Source organism: Ctenopharyngodon idella, chromosome 3 (genome assembly GCF_019924925.1).
Source record: "Ctenopharyngodon idella isolate HZGC_01 chromosome 3, HZGC01, whole genome shotgun sequence".
Lineage (NCBI taxonomy): Eukaryota > Metazoa > Chordata > Actinopteri > Cypriniformes > Xenocyprididae > Ctenopharyngodon > Ctenopharyngodon idella.
Window position 1 is genome coordinate 27,700,188 of NC_067222.1, and position 21,157 is coordinate 27,721,344.

Here is a 21,157-nt window from a genome sequence, read left to right on the forward strand (position 1 = left end):
TGGGTCCTGCCATCCATGTGGATGTTACTGTACATATATACTGTATATACCCTGTAGCCCTTTAGGACAAAGGTTCACTTACACTACAAAATGAGCTGTCTACCTGTTCCTCCCTCTAATCCTGCTTCACTGTGTCTCACCCCTCGATCCACTAGTGTCCTGTCCATCTTAATGCCAAATCCAACAATGTTACAGTGCTTCTGGTTTCTTTCCCTTCAGGGTGCCAATTACAGCAAGCCCCATCCTCCTCCACCTCTGTCGTCTCTGTATTATGTTGACTTAAACATAAGCTGCGTCTGTCTTAATCAGCTAGAACTTGCAACTGATGGAGCTGTTCTCAAAATGAACTTGTTTCATCGCTAATCACGCTTATCACAAACCTACTTCTCTCTCTCGTTCATCTCTCTCTCTGTCTGTGGCTCTAATGGCATATGCATTGGCATAGGTGGTGTGCTGTTTTCCTGATGGGCCTCAGGTGACCTGATTGTAAGTGTCTGTGATATCTGACCCTTCCCTTTCTCTGATAGGAGTTTTCTCATACATCATGCATGATCTAATTGAGCCATTTTGCATGTCTGTCAAAGGTGCAAGCGTTTAGCCAATGAGTGAATTGAGAATGTATACTGACCGTAAACATTTTATTATCATATTATGTTATTTTAAAGGTTCCTAATTTTGTTTTGGAGGTCTCCTACAATAGGTTTACATGCATCCATGGTCAAAAAGAAGTACTTGAATTTTCTCATGCATTGCAGCATCACTCCTTCTCATAGTGTCTGAAACGGTTCGATTAAAGGATAAGGGTCTCTCTAAATCTCTATTTTTGAGCCTTCTCTGCTCTGATTGGTCAGATGGCCCAGTCTGTTGTGATTGGTGTACCCCTTACAGAGCATGATGGAAAAAGTAGACATTGTTGGCAGACAGCCAATGAAGACCTTAGGCTGGCATTATGCATATTTGTTACAAACCTACGTAGGTTTGTACAGGAAGTAAGACTGGAATTACTGATGACTCCTTTCAGGCAGTTTAGAATTGGTTCTTTTTTGGGAGACAATAACTCAGTTTATCACACACTTTGATCTTTGAAACTTTGAGGACCTTTTATATTCACAAACGGCTACATTACAAACTACATGACAGGTAATATCTGAAAAAGCATAACAAGGACATTTTAAAACAAATATCTATGTCCCTGCGAACTATATATCTATCCACAATTCCACATACAATAAAATATCTTACAAAAGCTTGTACCTTATTTACCTCTAAAGGGTGCATATTAGTTCCTTAAAAGTACACATTAGTACTTACGGTAAAGTTTATGTATTAGTACCTAAATTGTATTAGTATCTTTTGAAAGGGTACTGCCCCATTGACAGGTTTTGTAACATTTTTACAAAAAAGAGTGTATTTACAAGATAAGCTAGACTTTGTATCTCTGAAACTATACTATTTTTATTTTTATTTTTATTTTTTTTTTGGACAATTTTGAATATTTAATTTAATTTAATTTAAAAGACAACTTCAAAGATTTTCAACCAGCTTTGTATTGTTACAATGTCAGGAGCACAGGTAACAGAGAAAGAAAACACATTATACGTGTACATATTCTACCGACATTGTAACAATTGGAAGCTGGTTGAAAATTGGCAAAGTTATCGTTTAATTTTTGTACCAGTGATTTTTTATTTCATTCTTTAATTTTTTACATTTTAGTTTAGTTTTATTTTTCTTCTTCTTTAATTTAATTTTATTTTATATTTATATTTATTTTATTTTGCATATGTTTGGGCCTATGCAGTTCATGGTAATATTAATAATAACTTGAATAATAAACAGTGTAGGAACTGTTTGTTTGCCACTTGATATCAGGTCCAGAAGCAAAATCAAGTGCAATTCCTCATCCTCAATGATCCCACTGTGTCTATCTACCTTTTTTCCCAATAACATTTTTGATTGAAATGTTTTCCCTGTGTGCATGTGATTGTCTCATTTCACACTCCTTCAGCCTTCCTTCCATCTTTCCTTAAATAAACAGGCCATGTTTCTGTCAACCTATCGGCTTTGGCTCGCTCTTTCTTTCTTTCTTTCTTTCTTTCTTTCTTTCTTTCTCTCTCTCTCTCCTTCTCTATCTGTGATGTGTTCTGTGAGATTGATTCTGTGCTCCTGTCCCTTTAATGTCATTTAAGTGTTTCTGTGGGCGCTTTTTCCCTCTGCCAAAAGCCTGCCTCAGAACCTGATGAGGTATCAACAATAATATAAAAAAGAAAGGAGCAATTTCCTGTAGTAACCATAGCGAACGCTTTGCTGCATGATGTGGATGCTTGCTTTACCCCTATGGGGGTTGCGGGCTCCATTCTAATGATTAAAGCAGGAACACAAGCCTGCAAGGCTTTTTACAATATTACACACGCAAGTTCAAAGTGTGGCCAACACTGTGGCAAATCCCTTAGTCTAATAGCACGTGCATATTGAAATGTATATTTTTTTCTCATTGGAAGTTTGGGTGAGGTTGAAGGGCAGCAAAAAAAAAGAAAAAAAGAAAAATTGCCCATAAATCACATTTTACTGAATGCCAGAAGCCTATTTCCGGCGCAGTGCATTTTTGGTAGGTACTAATTAATTGACGAATGTATAGCGCTGTTAGATCCAGTACAAAGCAAAATCAGCAGCCCTTTTGCCCAGTGGCTAACACAGTTTAAACACTAGAAAATGTTTCATGAAAACAGGAAATAAAAGGCAAGTGTTGGAGATTAGAGGCAAGATGGAGGGAGAATGAGAGAAACATGATGGAGTGAATGAGGAAGTTAAACGAGGAGGGGCAGACAGTGTGTGCAAACAGAAAAAAATAGCTCGCTAAAAGGTTGACCAAGCCGGAGGAAAAGACGGAGTAGAGTAAATTGAAAAAGAAATGGTCCATAAAGGTGAAGAGATGAGGCTTGTAGAGATTTAGTGGAGAGGCCTAAAGATTTCACTCCAGCTAACAGGCCTGAGGGAGGAGGGGGTTTCAATTTGTTTTTGTGTTTCTTTGTGATGTGCTTCTACTGTGAAGGTTGTATTAATTGAGTTGTCCAATTTATACAGTATAATGTTTATTACTTTGAGGTTACATTGGCACAAATAATCCTCACCGTTCATGTAAACTAATATACATCCAAAATCCACATAATGTTATCTCATGTTGACTGGTGAATATTTACAACAAGATTTGCTTTTCGGATTTATCATTATTAGTGGTGTCTGCTAAGGCATTAATCAACCCCCAAACACCGCTAATAATGGTAGATAAATCTGTAAAACCTATCTTGTTCCTGAATTGGAATAGGAAACATTAAATACTCACGTGTCACATAAATAAATCCAAAACCCTAAACATTAAATTTCAGCATGGAACTCATTCTGCTTTATTGTCACTTTTGATCAATTTAATGCATTTTTGCTTAGTAAATATTAACTTCTTTACAAGAATCTTACTGACTCCAAACTTTTTAACAGTACTGTACATCCTAGCATCTTCGTAGCAATTTTCCCACAGGTAAGCACCTTTTTCAGAAAATGTAAAAGTCTATTTTTGCGTTTATGTGTCTGCTGCTAAAAATTAGCCTTAACATATGCTTCCTCACATGGTTCGAGCGGATTAGTATCATGGTGATACTGCTGAACTGCGTCACTCTTGGAATGTACCAGCCCTGCGAAAACATCGACTGCACCTCGGAGCGCTGTCAGATACTACAGGTCAGTATGGACATATATAGGCCTACACACAAACTAGCTCTTTTCCAAAACCTAGCGATCAACCTACTAAGGCAGCATTGTAAATGTCATGGAACAAAGTAGTCTGTCATTCTTTTTTCTTTTATTTTTTTTTGCCTTGTTGGACATTATTTTTAAATAGGGAAATAGTTGGGATGTACTGCTCACTAACTTGCAAAATATTCTTAAAAACCAACATGAAAAAGAATTATCAAATCATGGATTGCGAAAATTAGTGATATGATATTTATTTCATTATACTCTAATAAGCATATTACTCTATAATTGTATTGAATTAAATGTACATTTTATAATCAATATTTCTCTCACATTGTACACCATCTTTTTTTAACAATCCTTTCTGTGCTCAGAAAAAAAATGTGCAAAAATAGCATTTACCCTTAAATTTTTCGTAGTAGTACCTTAAGGGTACATATTAATGCTCTAAGGTACACAGTTGTTTCTTTGAGGGTACAGCCCCAGGGATAAGGTGTTGAATGAGATACTAGCTCAGAATAGAATCTTAACTAGCATAATTAAGATTGTTACCTCTTTTTTGAATAGCTTTCACCTGTGGGAGCATGCCTAAGATGCCTTAAAATGCTGCCTCCATAGGACTGTCAGTAGGTTTTGGAACAGTGAATCTGTCTCTCTTTTCAGATATATAAAATAAACCTGATGCAAAAGACCAACCCTGAATGTGATAATGTGCCTTGTCAAAATGCAATTACTGATGTCATTTGAAGAGAGTTTAAGGTTCATACACATATTCCCAGTCCGTCCTCTCTCAAGTCACAGTCTTCCTCCTCTCTTTCCCTCCATTTATTATCATCACAACTCTCTGTGGTTAATGAGGCTCTCTCTCTGTGAGGTTGACGAAGCAGACAAAACTCGGGGGGGATTGTGTTGACAAAGGATGGCCTTTAATTGCTTATGTCATCTTTTGGGAGCTTTAGGGACATTTTCATGTGTCCTCTAAACTCTCCATGCATCCACTGTCCCAGGAGCCCTGCTGTGTTCATTAGCTTGCCTGGATGTGATGGCTGGTTCCAGGGAGTCTGTTCAGAGACCTCACATAAAAATGTACATGATCGTTGTGTGTTAGAAAAACCATTGCCTATGGCACTGTTCCAGTTCATCTTTCATTGTACAGCTTAAACATGAACACACTCCATTAAAGGATTAGCTCACCTAAAAACTGTGTCATTGTTTACTCACTCTCATATTGTTCCACCTGTATAATTTACTTTCTTTCGTGGAGCACAAAAAGGAGATATTTTGAATGATGTAGTTGGTCGCTATTTTCCGTTTAGGTACAATGAATGTAGACTGGGGCTTTCAAGCATGAAAAGGACACAGAAACAACATAAAAGTAATATAAATGGGGTCAATATGATGACGCACTGCATTTCTAGTCTTCTGAAGACATTATGAGAGAAGTAGCAATGTCATATTCGTGAACGAATCATCCATTTGAGTCAGTGGTTTTCAATAAATTTGTATGATTCGTTTTACGAAACTGTCATTTTTAAATCACGCTTTTGTGTTCAACTCAGGGCCTGTTTAATAATGTGCCGTAATGTGGGCAGCCACGCCTTTGTATTCAAAAGTCTCTGTTTTCATCTGTTAACACTGAAACGCAACCCCAGGGTTTTCAAACTAAACTGCAGCATTTCCAAAAGTCTCTGTTTTTGAGGGTCGAAAACCCCAGAATAGTGTAGACGCCAGGGGCCTGTACCATGAAGCCAGATTAGCTGGCTAGCCAGGTAAGTTTCAGATTAGTTTGCGCCAATCCTGGGTTTTAGGTACCATGAATGTGACTTGGCTTTTAGCAGTGTTTATCACCATAATAACTTACGCTCCTTGGCTAACATGCTCCAGGGCAGGTTTTGTTCTGGGTAAGAGATCTCAAACTGAAATTGGACCAATCAGATAAGTGACACTGACCCATCCAATGCAATAAAGTCACTCCCCCAGTTTCTCTTCCTCCAAATTAAAGGTCACTATATAGTAAAAACAAATATTTAACAATGAAATTGTCTGGCTTTAATGATAATTAGAATTATTTTATGATTTATATATGATTTATATAATTATTATAAGATCTATATTATTATTAATCCATTACACACAAGCAATTTTATTTGAACAGTCATTAAGCATTTAGTTTAAATGAATATTAATATATACAGATCATGTGTAATATAAATAAGCTGTAGAATCAATAGATAACTCTTTAAAAATTACTTGTGTACATGACCTTACATGTTTGAGTCTCTATCACTATATATTATCAACTATATAAACGAACTTCACAAGTTTCACTTGCACTTATTTTATTTGTCCTCTTTCATAGACAAGTGTTTTCTTTAGTGTAAATGCATTTAAATTCTTCATTTTCTTCAATCCCCTAACCTTTCAGCAAAAGAGTTTTGAATCGCACTGGCTCTCTCGCGAGAAATGAATCACAGTTTCTCTCTTTGCAAGGCATGTGATTGGCTGTTTGCCACTGAAGTCACGCATTCATGTGCACTCGCTCCACAAACTCAGGATCAAAGCCCGAGTTGGCAGAGAAAGTTGATGATCAGCATCATGGTACCAACAAAGCCAGATTGGAGTGATTTGGTTTTGTCAACTTAAAACTAATACTATAACCCTGAGTTTGTTCAACTACAATCATGTTACAGGCCCCAGGCTTAACCATAGCAAAAGTTTTGCATTTTAAAACAAAAACACACTAGTGTAAACAGGGCCTCTGTGACTCGATGATTCAGTTGTAGCAATTAACAGTACAGGAGGCATTTTGATGACTTAAATTTGGGTGTGGTGGCATTCAAATCTATCGTATGTCTTCAGAAGACTTAGAATACAGCACATGATCACTTTTATAATATCTTTTTTGGTGCTTTTGCATCTTTTTTTAAAGTCCCCCTACAGTCAATCATTTTATCCCTTAAAACTAATATTTGATCACCAAAATTACATATTTAAACTTTTTTTTTCCTGTGAAAAAAAAAAAAAAATTCTTCATGCCTTAAAAGCTTGAATGTAACTCTACACCCTTGCGTCATTATATATATGCGGAATTATAAATATGCAAATTAGCCCCGCCTCCACTCACTTGCACGAGCTCAGAGATCCACTCGGTCAACTTTACTGTAGTAAACACTGCACATTGGCAAGTGGAAATACTGGTTTAATTCAGCCATTATATGTTTGAACCAGATACTGATTCAGAAGAAGTGGAAGAGTGAATTATACAGACTTGTCTACAAAGCAGATGTATAAGAATGGTAATGCGTTTTATGTATCACTCTTTATAACGTCGGACACATAACAGTAATTATTAGGATTAGCCTTTTGCTTGACTACGTTATCAAACAGCTAATAATGTGTTATACAAACCATGTTCCCATTCGCCATCTCAGAGTCAGACAGCTGCCTTCTAAAAATCTGTATCCTTAGAAATGCTTTGATCAACTTAGAATGTCAGTGAAGAAAGGCATGTAGTTCATATAACATCGTAATATACATCATATACATAATTCACCCGCTATATTGCTAAATGTACACAATTTTTCATAGCAAAAGAAAAATATACTGGGATAACCTGGCTTCTCCTGAGACTCCCCTGCTTCAGAGCATATTCAATGATATGCTAAAGCCTGCCAGCACATTGACGTGATTGGTTGGAAGCACAAAAATAAATGTACAGTACACAAGAGTAAATACAAAGTGTTCGTTGTTAGTCGCTGTTCGTTGTTTTCACTACATGGGGACTTTAAGCTTAAAAGCCATTCATTGTAATTTTAGGGAAAGACAAACCAGTACAATTCTTCAAAATGATTTCTTTTGTGTCCCATTGGGAAAAAAAATCAGTCATGTTTTTTTTAAACAAGATTTCAGATATCAGTTATAATAGCAGTATCTCTCCCCCTCCCCCTAGTTTTTTTCATAATCTTTACCAATGTATGCAATATAAACTCTCTCTGTATCTTATAAATAAAACAGGGCTCTTGCGGGCCGCCTGTCCTCACGACACATCAATATGAGATGAATTTTTATGCTCCTGTTCTTGAACAGTGCCATAAGGGATGGTTGTAGGTTGGTGATTTTGATTTCTGTCTATTGTGAACATCCTCTGTATGTGCAACACCCTCAGACATTTTGCAACACTGTCTAGATTCATTAGCCCTGTGTTCACAATAATCAAGGCACAGACCAATTTGATTTGATGCAAAAGCTTACCGCTTAAAGGCATAGTTCACCCACAAATTAATTTTCTGTCGTTATGTATACACATTCATGTCATTCCAAACCTGAATGACTTCTGTAGAACATATTTTGAAAAATGTTTTGGCCATACGATGAAAGCCAGTAGGGCCCAAACAGTAAAAAACACATTTTTCAAAATATCATCTTTTCTGCTAAGTCGTACAGGTTTGGAAAAACATGAGGGTGAGTTATTTTCTTTTTTGGGTGAACTATCCCTTTAAGTTTTACAAGGATGAAATTATATTATAGGCAAAGCGCCATAAATCATAGGCCTTTAGTCTGAGAGATAAGTAATTGAGATCTTCTCCTAATTATTAGGCTTTCTGTCAAATCGAATGAGTTTATGATAACTTCCTACAGTGCATTGCCCAATTAAGAGATAATGCTGACTGTGGCCTTACCTTACATCTCAGGCTTACCTGTGAAAGTGGCATACGTTAGGGAAGGCCAGAGGCATCAGGCAGCAGCTTTACCTTCTCATTGGTGCAGCTGAAATGGAGCGAGAGCCATGACTCAATGTTTTATCAGCCAAGATGGCTGACAGTATTCCCTCAGTGAGCTCTCGCTGTTTAAAGCTGTACTTTCATTGTGTAAAAAGAGATTTGAAGAGAGAAATGCAAATGAAGAATGTCTGCAATGCGATATTTCTCACATTAGCTTTTTGGATTGACTGCAAAACAAAAAGACGAGGTTGAAATGAAAACTGTGTGGGCAGGAACGAGAGTCTGTCTCTCTCCTGCTTGCTGTGTGTGTACGGACTCGTATAGAGAGCCATATGTCATGTATGGCACGTGGAAGAAGGTAGCTTTAGAGGAAGCATCCTCTTGGCGCCAGGATGTTTGCGTCCTCTGGTCCCACAGGGGATCTTAAACCAGTGCTGTTTTGCTCGCCTGCACCGGCCGTTTCAAACTCTCCGTTACTCGTGCGGGCGGCCGTCCAAATTGGCATCGCTGCATAACGGCCTCCTCCTTGTATCACACATACACACACTGTAGCATGAAACAAAACCTGTATCAGCTCTACTTGGCAACTGGGGACATGCAAAGTGACTAAGGACACAACGTAACAAACATTCTATTTATCACGCGTGTGCAAGAAAATTACACTTCTCACGTCTTTATAATTATCCCCGCAGGGTCGAACTTAAAAACGAAATGAGTGACCAACGTAAGAAGAGAAACAAAGCCATTGATGAGGGTGATTGCGGCCTGACTGGTCTCTGTAATCAGTCGTTGAAATCCCTGCTATCTATGGTGTCGTAATGAAAACGCGGCGGGGCACTGACAGCGACAATCACACGTCGGAGTGTTTGTAGGAAGATAATTAACAGCCCTCCTAAAGTCTGTGTACTCGTGCAACTCAATTGTTTATGAAAGAAATGCTTTCTGTCAAGCCGATCATCTGATCTGATTGCCAGTCATCTCAGCGTTGGTTGGGAAATGAGATCCGAAGTGGGTCGTCCAGGGTCAGGTGAATTGAGGGTTAACAGACTGGGCTTCATAATCAATTGTTCATTTACACAAGGGTTCTTGAGGGACTTTTCATTTCAGACTCATTCAGCTTTTGACTTCTCTCAGGATCTCATTATCTCTCATTGGCAGTCAGACATTATGTTTTAGAAAAATTATGCTGTGCAACACATTGCAAAGTATTTCGGTCACTATGTCGTTCCCAGAGCAAATCTGAATGATCAGTGGTTGATTTTGAAGAGCACACGGCAAAATCAGAGCAAATAATGGATTGTGAACCAGAACTGGAGAACTGGTTCCATCTGGATTTGCATCAATAATCGTTTGTTTGTCTGTCTGTCTGTCTGTCTGTCAATGACATTTGCAGAGTATATAGCAAAAGCAGAGCAATGAATGGATCTTGAACCAGATCTGAAGAACTGGTTTCATCCAGACTACTAATAATGTTGCTTAAGTTAATATAATCTGTTTTCCTGTCGTGTCCGTCATTCTGTCTATCTGTTGTTCTCTCAATCTATCTAACATTCTATCTGTATTTTACTATCTGTGTGTGAATAGTGACTTTCTGAGTTTCCTCTCTCTTGAAAAGCACCAGCCACCACTGATATACATAGGAATCACAATTGACGGAAACAATATATAATCTAATTGGACAAATCTCTGCAGTGATTGTTAACTCAATTGTTAGGAGTATACTACATATAATGATAGCCTCTGAGCTAAATATGGACATAAAACTCTAGTTTTTGATTTCATGGGGTCTGTCAAAACATACATTGTGTTATACAAGTGCCTTTATTGATCTCTTCTTTTCTGTCTTTTAGGCATTTGATGCATTTATCTACATTTTCTTTGCACTGGAGATGGTGGTGAAGATGGTGGCTCTAGGGATCTTTGGCCAGCGCTGTTATCTTGGCGATACTTGGAACAGGCTGGACTTTTTCATCGTCATGGCAGGGTAAGGGCACTTATGTTTTCTTTCAACCTTCCCTGACATACCATTCATTCTATCTGCAGGTGAATCAAGGGCTATAGTGACCCTGAGTGGTTTTATTTTTTCTAAGTAGAGACATCTACATTCTGTGAACTGCATAAATGGACATTTCAATTCAGTTGTTCTGAAAAAAATACTAATTTAGAATATGATTAAATGTTTATATTGTGAAGTTCATCTCTAAAAGACTTGTACTTCATGTTTACCTCAAGAATGCCCTTGATGAACTTTTTTTGTTGTATGTCCAAGCCAAACCCCTTAGCTACAGTCCTTCAGATCTCAGTTATGTCAAGTTCAAGCATCCCACGTGTTGTTTTGATGCTGTTTTCAAGATCTCCCAGTTTTCAGTGCCAAAAAGAGATGTAAAAACTGCTAAAACCGCTATGAGAGTATAAATTTACTGAACTTTTCTGGATGTTTCTCTGAGGAGGACATCAGAATAGAAAGGAGAAGCATTGGATCAACAGGACAGACCTGCTGGAACAAGATAAACTTGTTGTAATTTGTTATATACACACGTAGTCTGTCTCTGACAGACTATCCACACTAACTCACAGGAAACAAACCCTCATAAGTTAATAGACTGAACAAATTGAAACACAGCCATAATGTGATGCAGGTTGTTAATTTTTTATTATATACTACCTTAATTGGCCATGAGCAAATGCGTCCCATTACAATCTCTTCATAGAGCACATTAAGCTTTTCTTCTCTACTTTTGCATGTTAATTTGGTTGCACATTCAAGTGTGTATTTAAGTACAATAGGATAGTACAGGGTTTGTATCAGTGAGCTCAGCTTAGGTTACTCTCAGGTTTGGCAGTATTCGCTGAGTGAAATATTAGACTCATTAGAGCATGATGGGCAATAATCTGGCCTTTTCTAATGACAGACATTAGTCTGTTCCATGCCTGTATTCGTCGTATGAAACAACTCTGTCATATACACACATTGTTGTGAGTTATTTTGTGATTTGTGATAAATTCACACTTTTTTTGACAAGGTGCATTTGTTGATATTGTCCATCAAAACCAGCTTAATGTGGTTTTCTGGCAGACTAGTAATCTGATATTTTATTTAGAGCGATGTTGAGGGCTTGGAGTTGGCCAGGTTAAAATGTTGGCTGTTTGACCACCTAAACACCAGCTTGGCAAGGCTGGGAGACAAGCTAAACCAGGTTAACTAGCTAAAACCATCAAATGTTTTCATTTTTTTTCCACCTCCATATGGTTCAGGGCACATATTTGTCTCTGCTTCCTACTATTTACCTTCTGAACTCAGGACAAACATCTGATTACAAAACTGCTTTAAAGTAGATTAGATTATCAGGCATTCACTCAGATAAATACATTGAGGGCTTGAGGGAAGGTATTGATGGAAGAAAGTACTGAGAGAAACGCTGAATTTATTACATTTCACTCATGAAATGTGTATTACTGAGCAAGAAAACCTCAGACTGCATGGGCATGTTTACCGTAATTCTCATTTTGCTAAGCATGATTTGAGAGCAAACAGCAGCTAAAACATGTAAAATACAACCCACTGGAAAGTCTGAAGTGGATATGCTACTTCCACGACCCAGTGAATCGGTTTGCACTGCATGGTTGAAAAAAAAACTTGAGTAAACATATTTTCTCTTCACTCTCCAGTGGGTTGTATCACACTGCGTGGTTCAGTTTGGTAGTGCCGTTTCATCACACTTTCAGAGTGTTCGTCTTCCCGTACAGCTTATAACTAATACAGTAAGGCAGTCTGTGTGACTGTGAGGAACGTTTAAAGGAATAGTTCACATAAAAGATTCTGTCATCACTTACTTCCCTTCATGTTGTTCCAAACTTGTATGTCATCTTTTTTAGTTAGTTCTGAGTTGTATTGGAAGCCAGACACTTCAAAAGAGTGATGAAATATACATATACATATACATATACAGAAATAAATATCCCGAGCTGATATGCTTCTTATAGTATAGCACAGATTAGTTTTGACCACCAGTATGTCTTAGGTGGATATAAACAGATAGGGCAAAATAAAATCAGATCTATGAATTAGAACTTGCGGATGATGTAAACGGATCCCTTGAACTGCTCAGACATATCTTGGGCATTTTAGTGTTGAGTTTCCCATTGCATCCAGAGCTCAAATCTGAGGAAAGAAGGTTAGGAGAGAGTTAGTCTCAGCCTTAGACGTCACGCCCACGGACCGTTTGCTGAACGTCTGATGCATATGGCACACTTATCTGGAAACACTTCAGGAGTTTCGAAGCCATCATTTGGTTGGTTGAATTCTACAGGATGTCCGGGAGACGTGCGTGTTGCATTCTTAAATGGTCCGCCTGGAAACAAGTGGCGTGACGCCAAACCCCCTTGTAGGAGAAGAATGCCGTCATGTTGTGATAATGAGCGCTTACCAGGATTAACTAAACATAGGTTTTTCAAAAGTATGTGAAGTACACGGCTCCATTGTTGCAGTAAACTTGCACAATGTTCTTGAATGAATAATTAATTAGATGCAGGCCGGTCTGTTATTGTAGGGACATCGACTTTAAATTTTCACGCCGCTAAACATGATGTGGAACAAAACGAACTTTGATTGGTTGCGTTACATGTCAGTCAAACATCCTCTTAGGCGGTCCTTGGCCAATAAAAGCTATGACAGAGTCCAGACCTTCTGCTGTCAGTCTGAAGGTCTGGCTATGAGAGACTAGGAGAAAGTCAACTTCAGATTGGACACACTGTAGATAGGTGGACACATTCCAGGCAGACTGAAAGCACTTAGAGGCAGCGACAGTAAGAGAAATGCTTGACTTTTACTGAGGAAATGTGGGAAACATGAAGAGATAAATGTCCTGAAGTTGAATATTCCTTGACCATGTTTATATGCACATGTAAATTCAGATTACATGTGAACCTGATAAAGAAATGACCTGGTTAAACTAATATTTTGGGATTAATTTTTTGGGAATATGCTGAGTACACGTATACAGGAACATTCACCCATAGCATTACATTTTTTTGTCAATTTACTTTTAAAATTCTAACAATCAAGACTGTGTGTGAAAGCAGACTAAGCTGCTTTCTCTCACTTGAATAAGACACCTGTGCTTATTTGTCTTTCAGTTGTGACACTTCTGGGTGCAATCATACAGAAACGTTCTCAAAGTAAGACCTAACAGCGAATTCATTTAAAAATGAAATCCAGATGGGACATTTAACTAACGTAAAGTCATTTGCACTGTTTGAATGGTGGAATTTAAAAACTGCCAGAGCTCAACAAGTATGAAATATCACCCACAAGCAAATACAACACCATTAGTGCACATTTTAATGAGAACCTGCGACTTCCAGGTGACAAAGACATGTTTAACCAAGTAAAATCGAAATCTTTCTAAGTACCCCCTGAGGTACTCGCACACCTGGTTGGTAAACACTGGATTAGAAACCCTGTTACGTAAAGTCCTCTCCTGTGTGTGTTTTCTGTGTGGTGGGATGTCTGTGTGTTTGTGTGATGTTTTCTAGCCGACTCTTGGCTAATCCTTCTGTTGTGTTGTGGGTGAAGTCAGTGAGGCTATCTCTAACTACACACCCAGATTACATGCCTCTTTCTCCCCATTTTCCCTTCCCTCTCTTTCTCTCTCACACACAGCCTCAGCTCAGATTGCCTCACTGCCTTTTTTAGTCACTATCTTTCTCTCTTTCTGTCTTTTTCTCTCATCCATCCCCACACCCACAGAAGAGTCATCATTTTTGCAGTCTCATTTCACATGATGCACACAGCAGCACACACACACATATACACCCCACACATTAACACTCTAGAAGACTGACGGCACATGAAAGTGAGGGAGATGAAGGCAGAGCAGGAAAAAGGGGCTGCAGCAAAGCAGTGAACAATTAGAGAGAGGCTGCCCGTCGGCAGGTAGCTAATTACTCTCACAGACACACACTCTGATTGATGTGTACTAAAACAGCCGAGATCTCCCCCACCCCCCTCTCTTCGTCTCCCTTCTGAGCCTCTGTTCAGGATTTGCTTCTGTTTATTTATGTCTCTCCCCACAATACTTCACATATGTGATGTCTTTTTTTTTTTCCTTTTCTTTTATTTTCTTTTCTTTGTCCCTCCTTCCATTGCTTTGGCACGTTCCCTCACTGCTTGGCACAGCTTGGTTGATTTGTAATTCAATTATTCTGTTGAAGTTATACTAGACCCACCAGCTGAGATATAGTAATGACTCTATTTATTACGTTAGTAAAGATTTTCTGTCTGTACATTAATTTGTCCATCCATCCGTCCGGCTGGCTGTCATCTCTAATACTGTGTAAAATGTACTTCTGATTTTTGTATTTATGTTTTTTTTTTTTTTTTCATATTTAGTTAACCTTGTCCTGTTTTTATTTAGTCAAGTTTTAGTTGACTAAATGTCTGGGAATTTTTGTCATTGAAAACGTAGTCACGTTTTCGCCATGTTGCATAATAGTTAAACTGATAATAATGATTATTTAGCTCAAAATTGTAATCGCAATGATTGTTTATTGTTTTTATTGTTGATGATTGTATACATTTATTTATACATTTCATCAGGATTATTGCACATTCACCTATAAGCACAAATCAAGAGAATGGCAACTTATAAGCTTATAAGTACACTGATTTATTATAGGCTATTTATCATATAACACACTTGGTTAAATAAGAAACTTCTCTTAAATTAAAACAGTAATTCCAATAATTCCGAATTACATTAATGTTTTTCTATTAAAATAACAGCAACTTTGTATTGCCACACAGAGGTTGCTATAAGATTTATTCTGCAAGCTCAATCACAAACAATATCAAGATCCATGTTTGAATTCACGTAGTACAGTTCATCACTGAGAAGGTTTGATCGCAGATTTAGTCACAGCAAACAGCGCAAGCGGCTCTTGACAGAACACAGACTGGCTGAATGACACTTTCATTTAAACAAAATATCTCAAATGGATATTGCTAAACTCCAGCTGACTTGTTTGTCAGGTTTTTCAGATCATTCAAGAGTTTAGAGAGAGCATGTGTGCATGATTGTCAGATGGTAAAGATTAAGTAAGCTAAACACCAGGCAGAAAATGTATCCTTTTAACAGAAATTCTCTGATTCTCTGATTAACAGAAAACTCTTGACATATGGCAACCGCAAACATGAAAGCTCGTAGTAGAGGCTTGTACAATATTCTATAATATTTTGTCTCCCTTTTTTCGACAAAAAAAGAGAGATTTTGGAAAAGTTTTTATTTTTCAAGTACTAAACATTTTCAGTCAACAATATTGCATGTTGATGTAGTCACAGTTATCGTTTAATAACTTTACTGACATTTCGTCATCCTGTTTTAGTCATGGGGAAAAAGCTCATTGACAAACATTTTTTGTCATAGATTTTGTTAATGAAATTAACACTAGTTAACATTTATTAGTTTTATACCCTGCTATGGGTTTTATTTAATGCAAACTATACAAAACATTAGCAAATTTGACTTTGGGTATGTGTGTCCGTCTGTACAGGAAGGACTGCTTCTAAGAGAATGTTTGATGCAGGTTTAATCCCTCCAGGTGGAAAGGAAATTGATAAGCTCATCTCTCTCTATGGTTTATGTATGTGTTTCAATTTGCATATGTCTGTGGTGGTTAATTTGTCCAAAATGTAGTTTGTTCAGGTCTCTCTGTTGAAGATATCCTAGGCATCATGATGCCTTTGAAGGTCGGAAACTTTTGCCATTAAAGCGTGTTTGTGTAAATGGTGTTAATGTCAGTATGTTTGTAGAGGGGAGAGATCCTGCTCTCTCAGGTATTCTCACTCTAAATGACATTTCAGTCGCCAGTCTGACATTTCAACTGATTCTACAGTGCAGGAAAAAATAAAAGGAAAAAAGCTCTGCTGATATTTTTGGATCATCCAACCTGGTCAGTCTGACTTCTGCCAGAATATTTGCCTTGAGTGCAAGTGTGTACTTGTGCCACTGAGCGGATGTGTGTGTATTCACCCAAAGCCTGCATTTATGCATCTAAATGGAGCCGCTTATTTCATTCGTAATCAGGAACACTGTGAAGAACTCTACTTAAAGTGCTACAATGTTGTCCGATTATACACCCTTCTCATTGGCTTCACTCTGAAACAAAATAACTCGTCGTGTAGTGTTCTTCACTTAGCTGTCCAATCCCCTCTCTGATCCTCTATTCTAATCAGCTTTCTTTGCATGAATGAATAATGTATGTATGCTAATGAGAGGGCCAGCTGCTGTATGTGATTAGCAGGTGTTTATTGAGTGATGGACGGAGCACCTAAGGCTCTGCTTCCCTCAGCAGGCCCGGACGTGAACAAGTAAAGATGTTATTAAAATTCAAAATGAAAGAGGAGAAGAAATTATTTTTTCTGCTAGATGGCAAATGAATGAGATGTTCAGAATTAGTGGACGTCAAAGATACCACTGTTACGGCAGTATCGCTCCAAATAATGCCAGTGGAACATTTTTTTTAATTTTTTTTTTTTTTTACTGTATTTATTGTAGTATGTATGATAGTGGATATTTCCAAACAGCTTGAGGTACTCGACCTGAACTTGTTTATTGTTCAGAATGAGTGGATGCCATCACTGTTATGGCAGTATTGCTTCAAATAATGCCAGTGGAACATTTTTTTATGGGGTTATGTATTTAGCATAGTATGTATGATAGTACATTTATTTCCAAATAGCTTGAGGTACTCAGCCTGAACTTGTTTATGTTGATGCGCTTGCGGCTCATACTTAACATTGACATGCATTTTTTGAGTTTAGTGCCAGAGGCCGCTCAACACAGGATTCTGGATGAAGTGCAATGGAGTGGAACAGAACATAGGGATCTTGAGACTCATTTTTTCAAGTACTGCTTATATATTTACATTTATGCATTTGGCAGATGCTTTTATCAAAAGCAACTTACAGTGCATTCAAAGTATACATTTTTTATCAATGTGTGTCCTCTTGGAAGCAAACCCATGACCTTGGTGTTGCTAGCGCATTTCCTTAACAGCTGGGCACCCAAAAATACACAAATATTCAGTTTAATGTCAAACCTGGCCACACTTTATCACATAAGTCTTAATGGTGTAAAAGAATCATAAAAGTTGTCGATATACTTTATATTCCAGGTGCTTTAAATCTATATTACAGCGTTGTAGAAAAACAGAGCGAAATTGGTAGAAACTAACCTAATTTGATTATTAATTAGTTTTTGATATATTAATTAGTTTTTACCATGAGATAGATTAATTTGTACCAAAATGTTGTAGTGTGATTGGACGCATGTCTTTTGACATCATCAAATCATTATCTTTTGATAACCAAACTATGCATTATTATATATTATTATATTATATACTTAGTAGCATTTATTATTTTACATTTTAGCAATTTATATATATATATATATATATATATATATATATATATATATATACACACACACACACTATATTGCCAAAAGTTTTGGGACGCCTGCCTTTACATGCACATGAACTTTAATGACATCCCATTCTTAATCTGTAGGGTTTAATATGGAGTTGGCCCACCCTTTGCAGCTGTAACAGCCTCAACTCTTCTGGGAAGGCTTTCCACAAGGTTTAGGAGTGTTTAGGAGTGTGTTTATGGGAATTTTTGACCATTCTTCTAGAAGCGCATTTGTGAGGTCAGGCAGTGATGTTGGCGAGAAGGCCTGGATCGCAGTCTCCGCTCTAATTCATCCCAAAGGTGTTCTATCGGGTTAAGGTCAGGACTCTGTGCAGGCCAGTCAAGTTCCTCCACACCAAACTCGCTCATCCATGTCTTTTTGGACCTTGCTTTGTGCACTGGTGTGCAGTCATGTTGGAACAGGAAGGGGCCATCCCCAAACTGTTCCCACAAAGTTGGGAGCCTGAAATTGTCCAAAATGCCTTGGTATGCTGAAACATTTAGAGTTCCTTTCACTGGAACTAAGGGGCCAAGCCCAACCCCTGAAAAACAACCCCACACCATAATTCCCCCTCCACCAAACTTTACACTTGGCACAATGCAGTCAGGCAAGTACCGTTCTCCTGGCAACCACCAAACCCAGACTTGTCCATCAGATTGCCAGACAGAGAAGCGTGATTCGTCGCTCCAGAGAACGCGTCCAGTGCTGGCATGCTTTACACCACTGCATCCGATGCTTTGCATTGCACTTGGTGATGTAAGGCTTGGATGCAGCTGCTCGGCCATGGAAACCCATTTCATGAAGCTCTCTACGCACTGTTCTTGAGCTAATCTGAAGGCCACACAAAGTTTGGAGGTCTGTAGCTTTTGACTCTGCAGAAACTTGGCAACTTCTGCGCACTGTGCGCCTCAGCATGCTCTGACCCCGCTCTGTGATTTTACGTGGCCTACCACTTCTTGGCTGAGTTGCCAATGATACAAAAATGTATTAATATGTTTAAGTCAAAGTATTAAAATGACTAAAAATTACAAGCTAGCTAATTAAAGCCAAATAGAAATATAAAACATAACACACACACACACACACACACACACACATATATATATTTATTAGGTAAAAGCTAATTTAAAATAAATTCTATAATAATTTATAAATAATACTACTAGTCTATATTCACCAGAAGCATTGATTTTGCTGCTATCATGCTGTAAGACATTATGAAGATATCCTGAGAACTTTGGACAGTGATGGAGAGAGAATAGGTGTGTTCAGAGAAAAAGGGAGATACTAGAGGGAAAAAGAGAATGAAGGAGTCTGAGTAAAAGGAGGCAGTGACGAGAGCACATCAAACTTAGGAGTTTTCCTGAAGCCATGATGGTCTCAAGCTTTTCAATTATTCATGATAGACATGCAGGAAAGCAGAGAAATCTAGTGTGTGTGAGAGAGAGCGGGATGGAGAGAGAAAAAGAGTTTTAACATCAGTGTGAGCTGTGTGTATCTTAACATAGGCTCTGGCTGAAAAATGCATTTCAGGCAGTACATGGAGGTAGTAAGGCATCAAGGCCTCTCTGAATCCAATGTTTGCATAACATCCACTTCTACTGAGATGAAGGCAGAATAGAGCTATTCTTTGCTGCCTATGATATCCCACAATCCTGTGTGTTGTCCAGTGCTTTGTAGAAATAAATCAGCAGCTGATGGAGTGGTTAAAAGCAGTAAATAGAAAACAAACAAAAAAAAAATGTTTATATGCTTAAATTTCAAGTTAAGATTAGTTTTTATGGAGAAATAACCATTGCAATCTTTAAATATTGACTTGGTTATCTCTTAAGCTCACTTAGATTTGTTTTTCTATATTTCATTAGACGTGACATTATGGTGTCTTTTCATGCTAGTTCTGTCTGTTTAGTCATGGACTGGCTGGGCAGTAAAGCAGCTGCCTTCAGTTTTGAACAGTTCACACTTGTTGAGAGTTTTATTGTGAGGGTTTCAAGAGTTGTCAACATGTTTTTGAAGGAGATGGGTGATGGGTAGTTTAGTACTTGAGTATCTGGGATGATGACCCAAAAATCTCAAGTTCATGGGCTGATCTGCAGGGTAGCCAGAAGCAAGGCACTTAAACTCAGGTTTCTCCAGGCTCTTTGTCCCTATCGTAGTTGTACTAGATCACTTCATAAAAAAAGTATGACCTAAGAATAACTGAAGTTTAGTCCTTTCTTTGTGCATGCAGTGAATACAAACAGGTCAAGGTAATTTGTGTGTCACATAGGGTTGGGAATCGAATACTTAAGGTCAAGAATCGGATACTTGTTATAAAATTAAAATTTTAATTCCTCTTATCGATTCCTTTGTGTGCATTTTAATGTGACTTTAAACCATTCAAGTGTTAGACCCGCACATTGTTTTCTGTGCTGTGCACACATCCGAAATGATGTGTGTGTGCACAGAAATCTGCCTCTCATACTGAATAGTGCGCAATACTGAACTTAGTTCTCCTCTATGTGTTTTTGCACTTGAACGGACAAATACACACAAAAATATGTCAAAATATCCCCGTAAACGTAGTCAGTTGTGTCTTAAGTGAACGGAACAGTTGACAAAGAAAACATGCCACGATTTCGTAATCGATCAAAGACGCAATTACAAGGAAAAATATCCACTTTCATTATTCTGCGTGTTTAAGAGGTGTGTTTTGAGCATGTCTCGTTGTGAGAGGCGGATCACGACTACTTCAGAATGTAAAAGGTCTAACCCAGCATAAAAGGAGCTACCAGTGACGTAGGTGTACGCTGATATGTTGAACGCACACGAAACACCAGCACCTGCCTATATGTTTACTCCACAAACTAACTCTACAAACATGGTAAACAGTGATAGATGGACCTCTGAACCGTACGCTAAGGAGAAAATCCAGGGCGCTTTTGAGCAGACCAAGCGAAACATGATTATGTATTTCTGCTAAGCTAGCGACATTGGACATCAACCACACGGACACGGCAAATGCTAATACGGTTTCATATACTGTCTACTTTTTTTGTATAACAGTTCTATCTAATAACGTATTAGACAGGACTGTTAAACAGATCGTAAACTAATGAATGCGAGCACTGTGTGCTCAGGATCTGTCTGAACTGTTCTCATTGCCGTCAAAATAAAAGTCTGCCGCACCGTCAAAATAAAAGTAACAACAACAAGCGCAGTTTATGTCACTTG

General features: G+C 38.0%; 1 protein-coding gene across 6 annotated transcripts in view; it reads left to right on the forward strand.

Moving 5' to 3' along the window:
- cacna1ia (calcium voltage-gated channel subunit alpha1 Ia) overlaps nucleotides 1-21,157 on the forward strand; it is a 203,365-nt gene that overhangs the window by 91,179 nt on the left and 91,029 nt on the right. For all 6 annotated transcript variants that reach the window (XM_051887611.1, XM_051887615.1, XM_051887612.1 and 3 more), the window contains exons 3-4: nucleotides 3,623-3,735; nucleotides 10,322-10,455. In XM_051887611.1, the coding sequence (XP_051743571.1) occupies nucleotides 3,623-3,735; nucleotides 10,322-10,455 (247 nt within the window). The remainder of the gene's footprint in view (nucleotides 1-3,622; nucleotides 3,736-10,321; nucleotides 10,456-21,157) is intronic.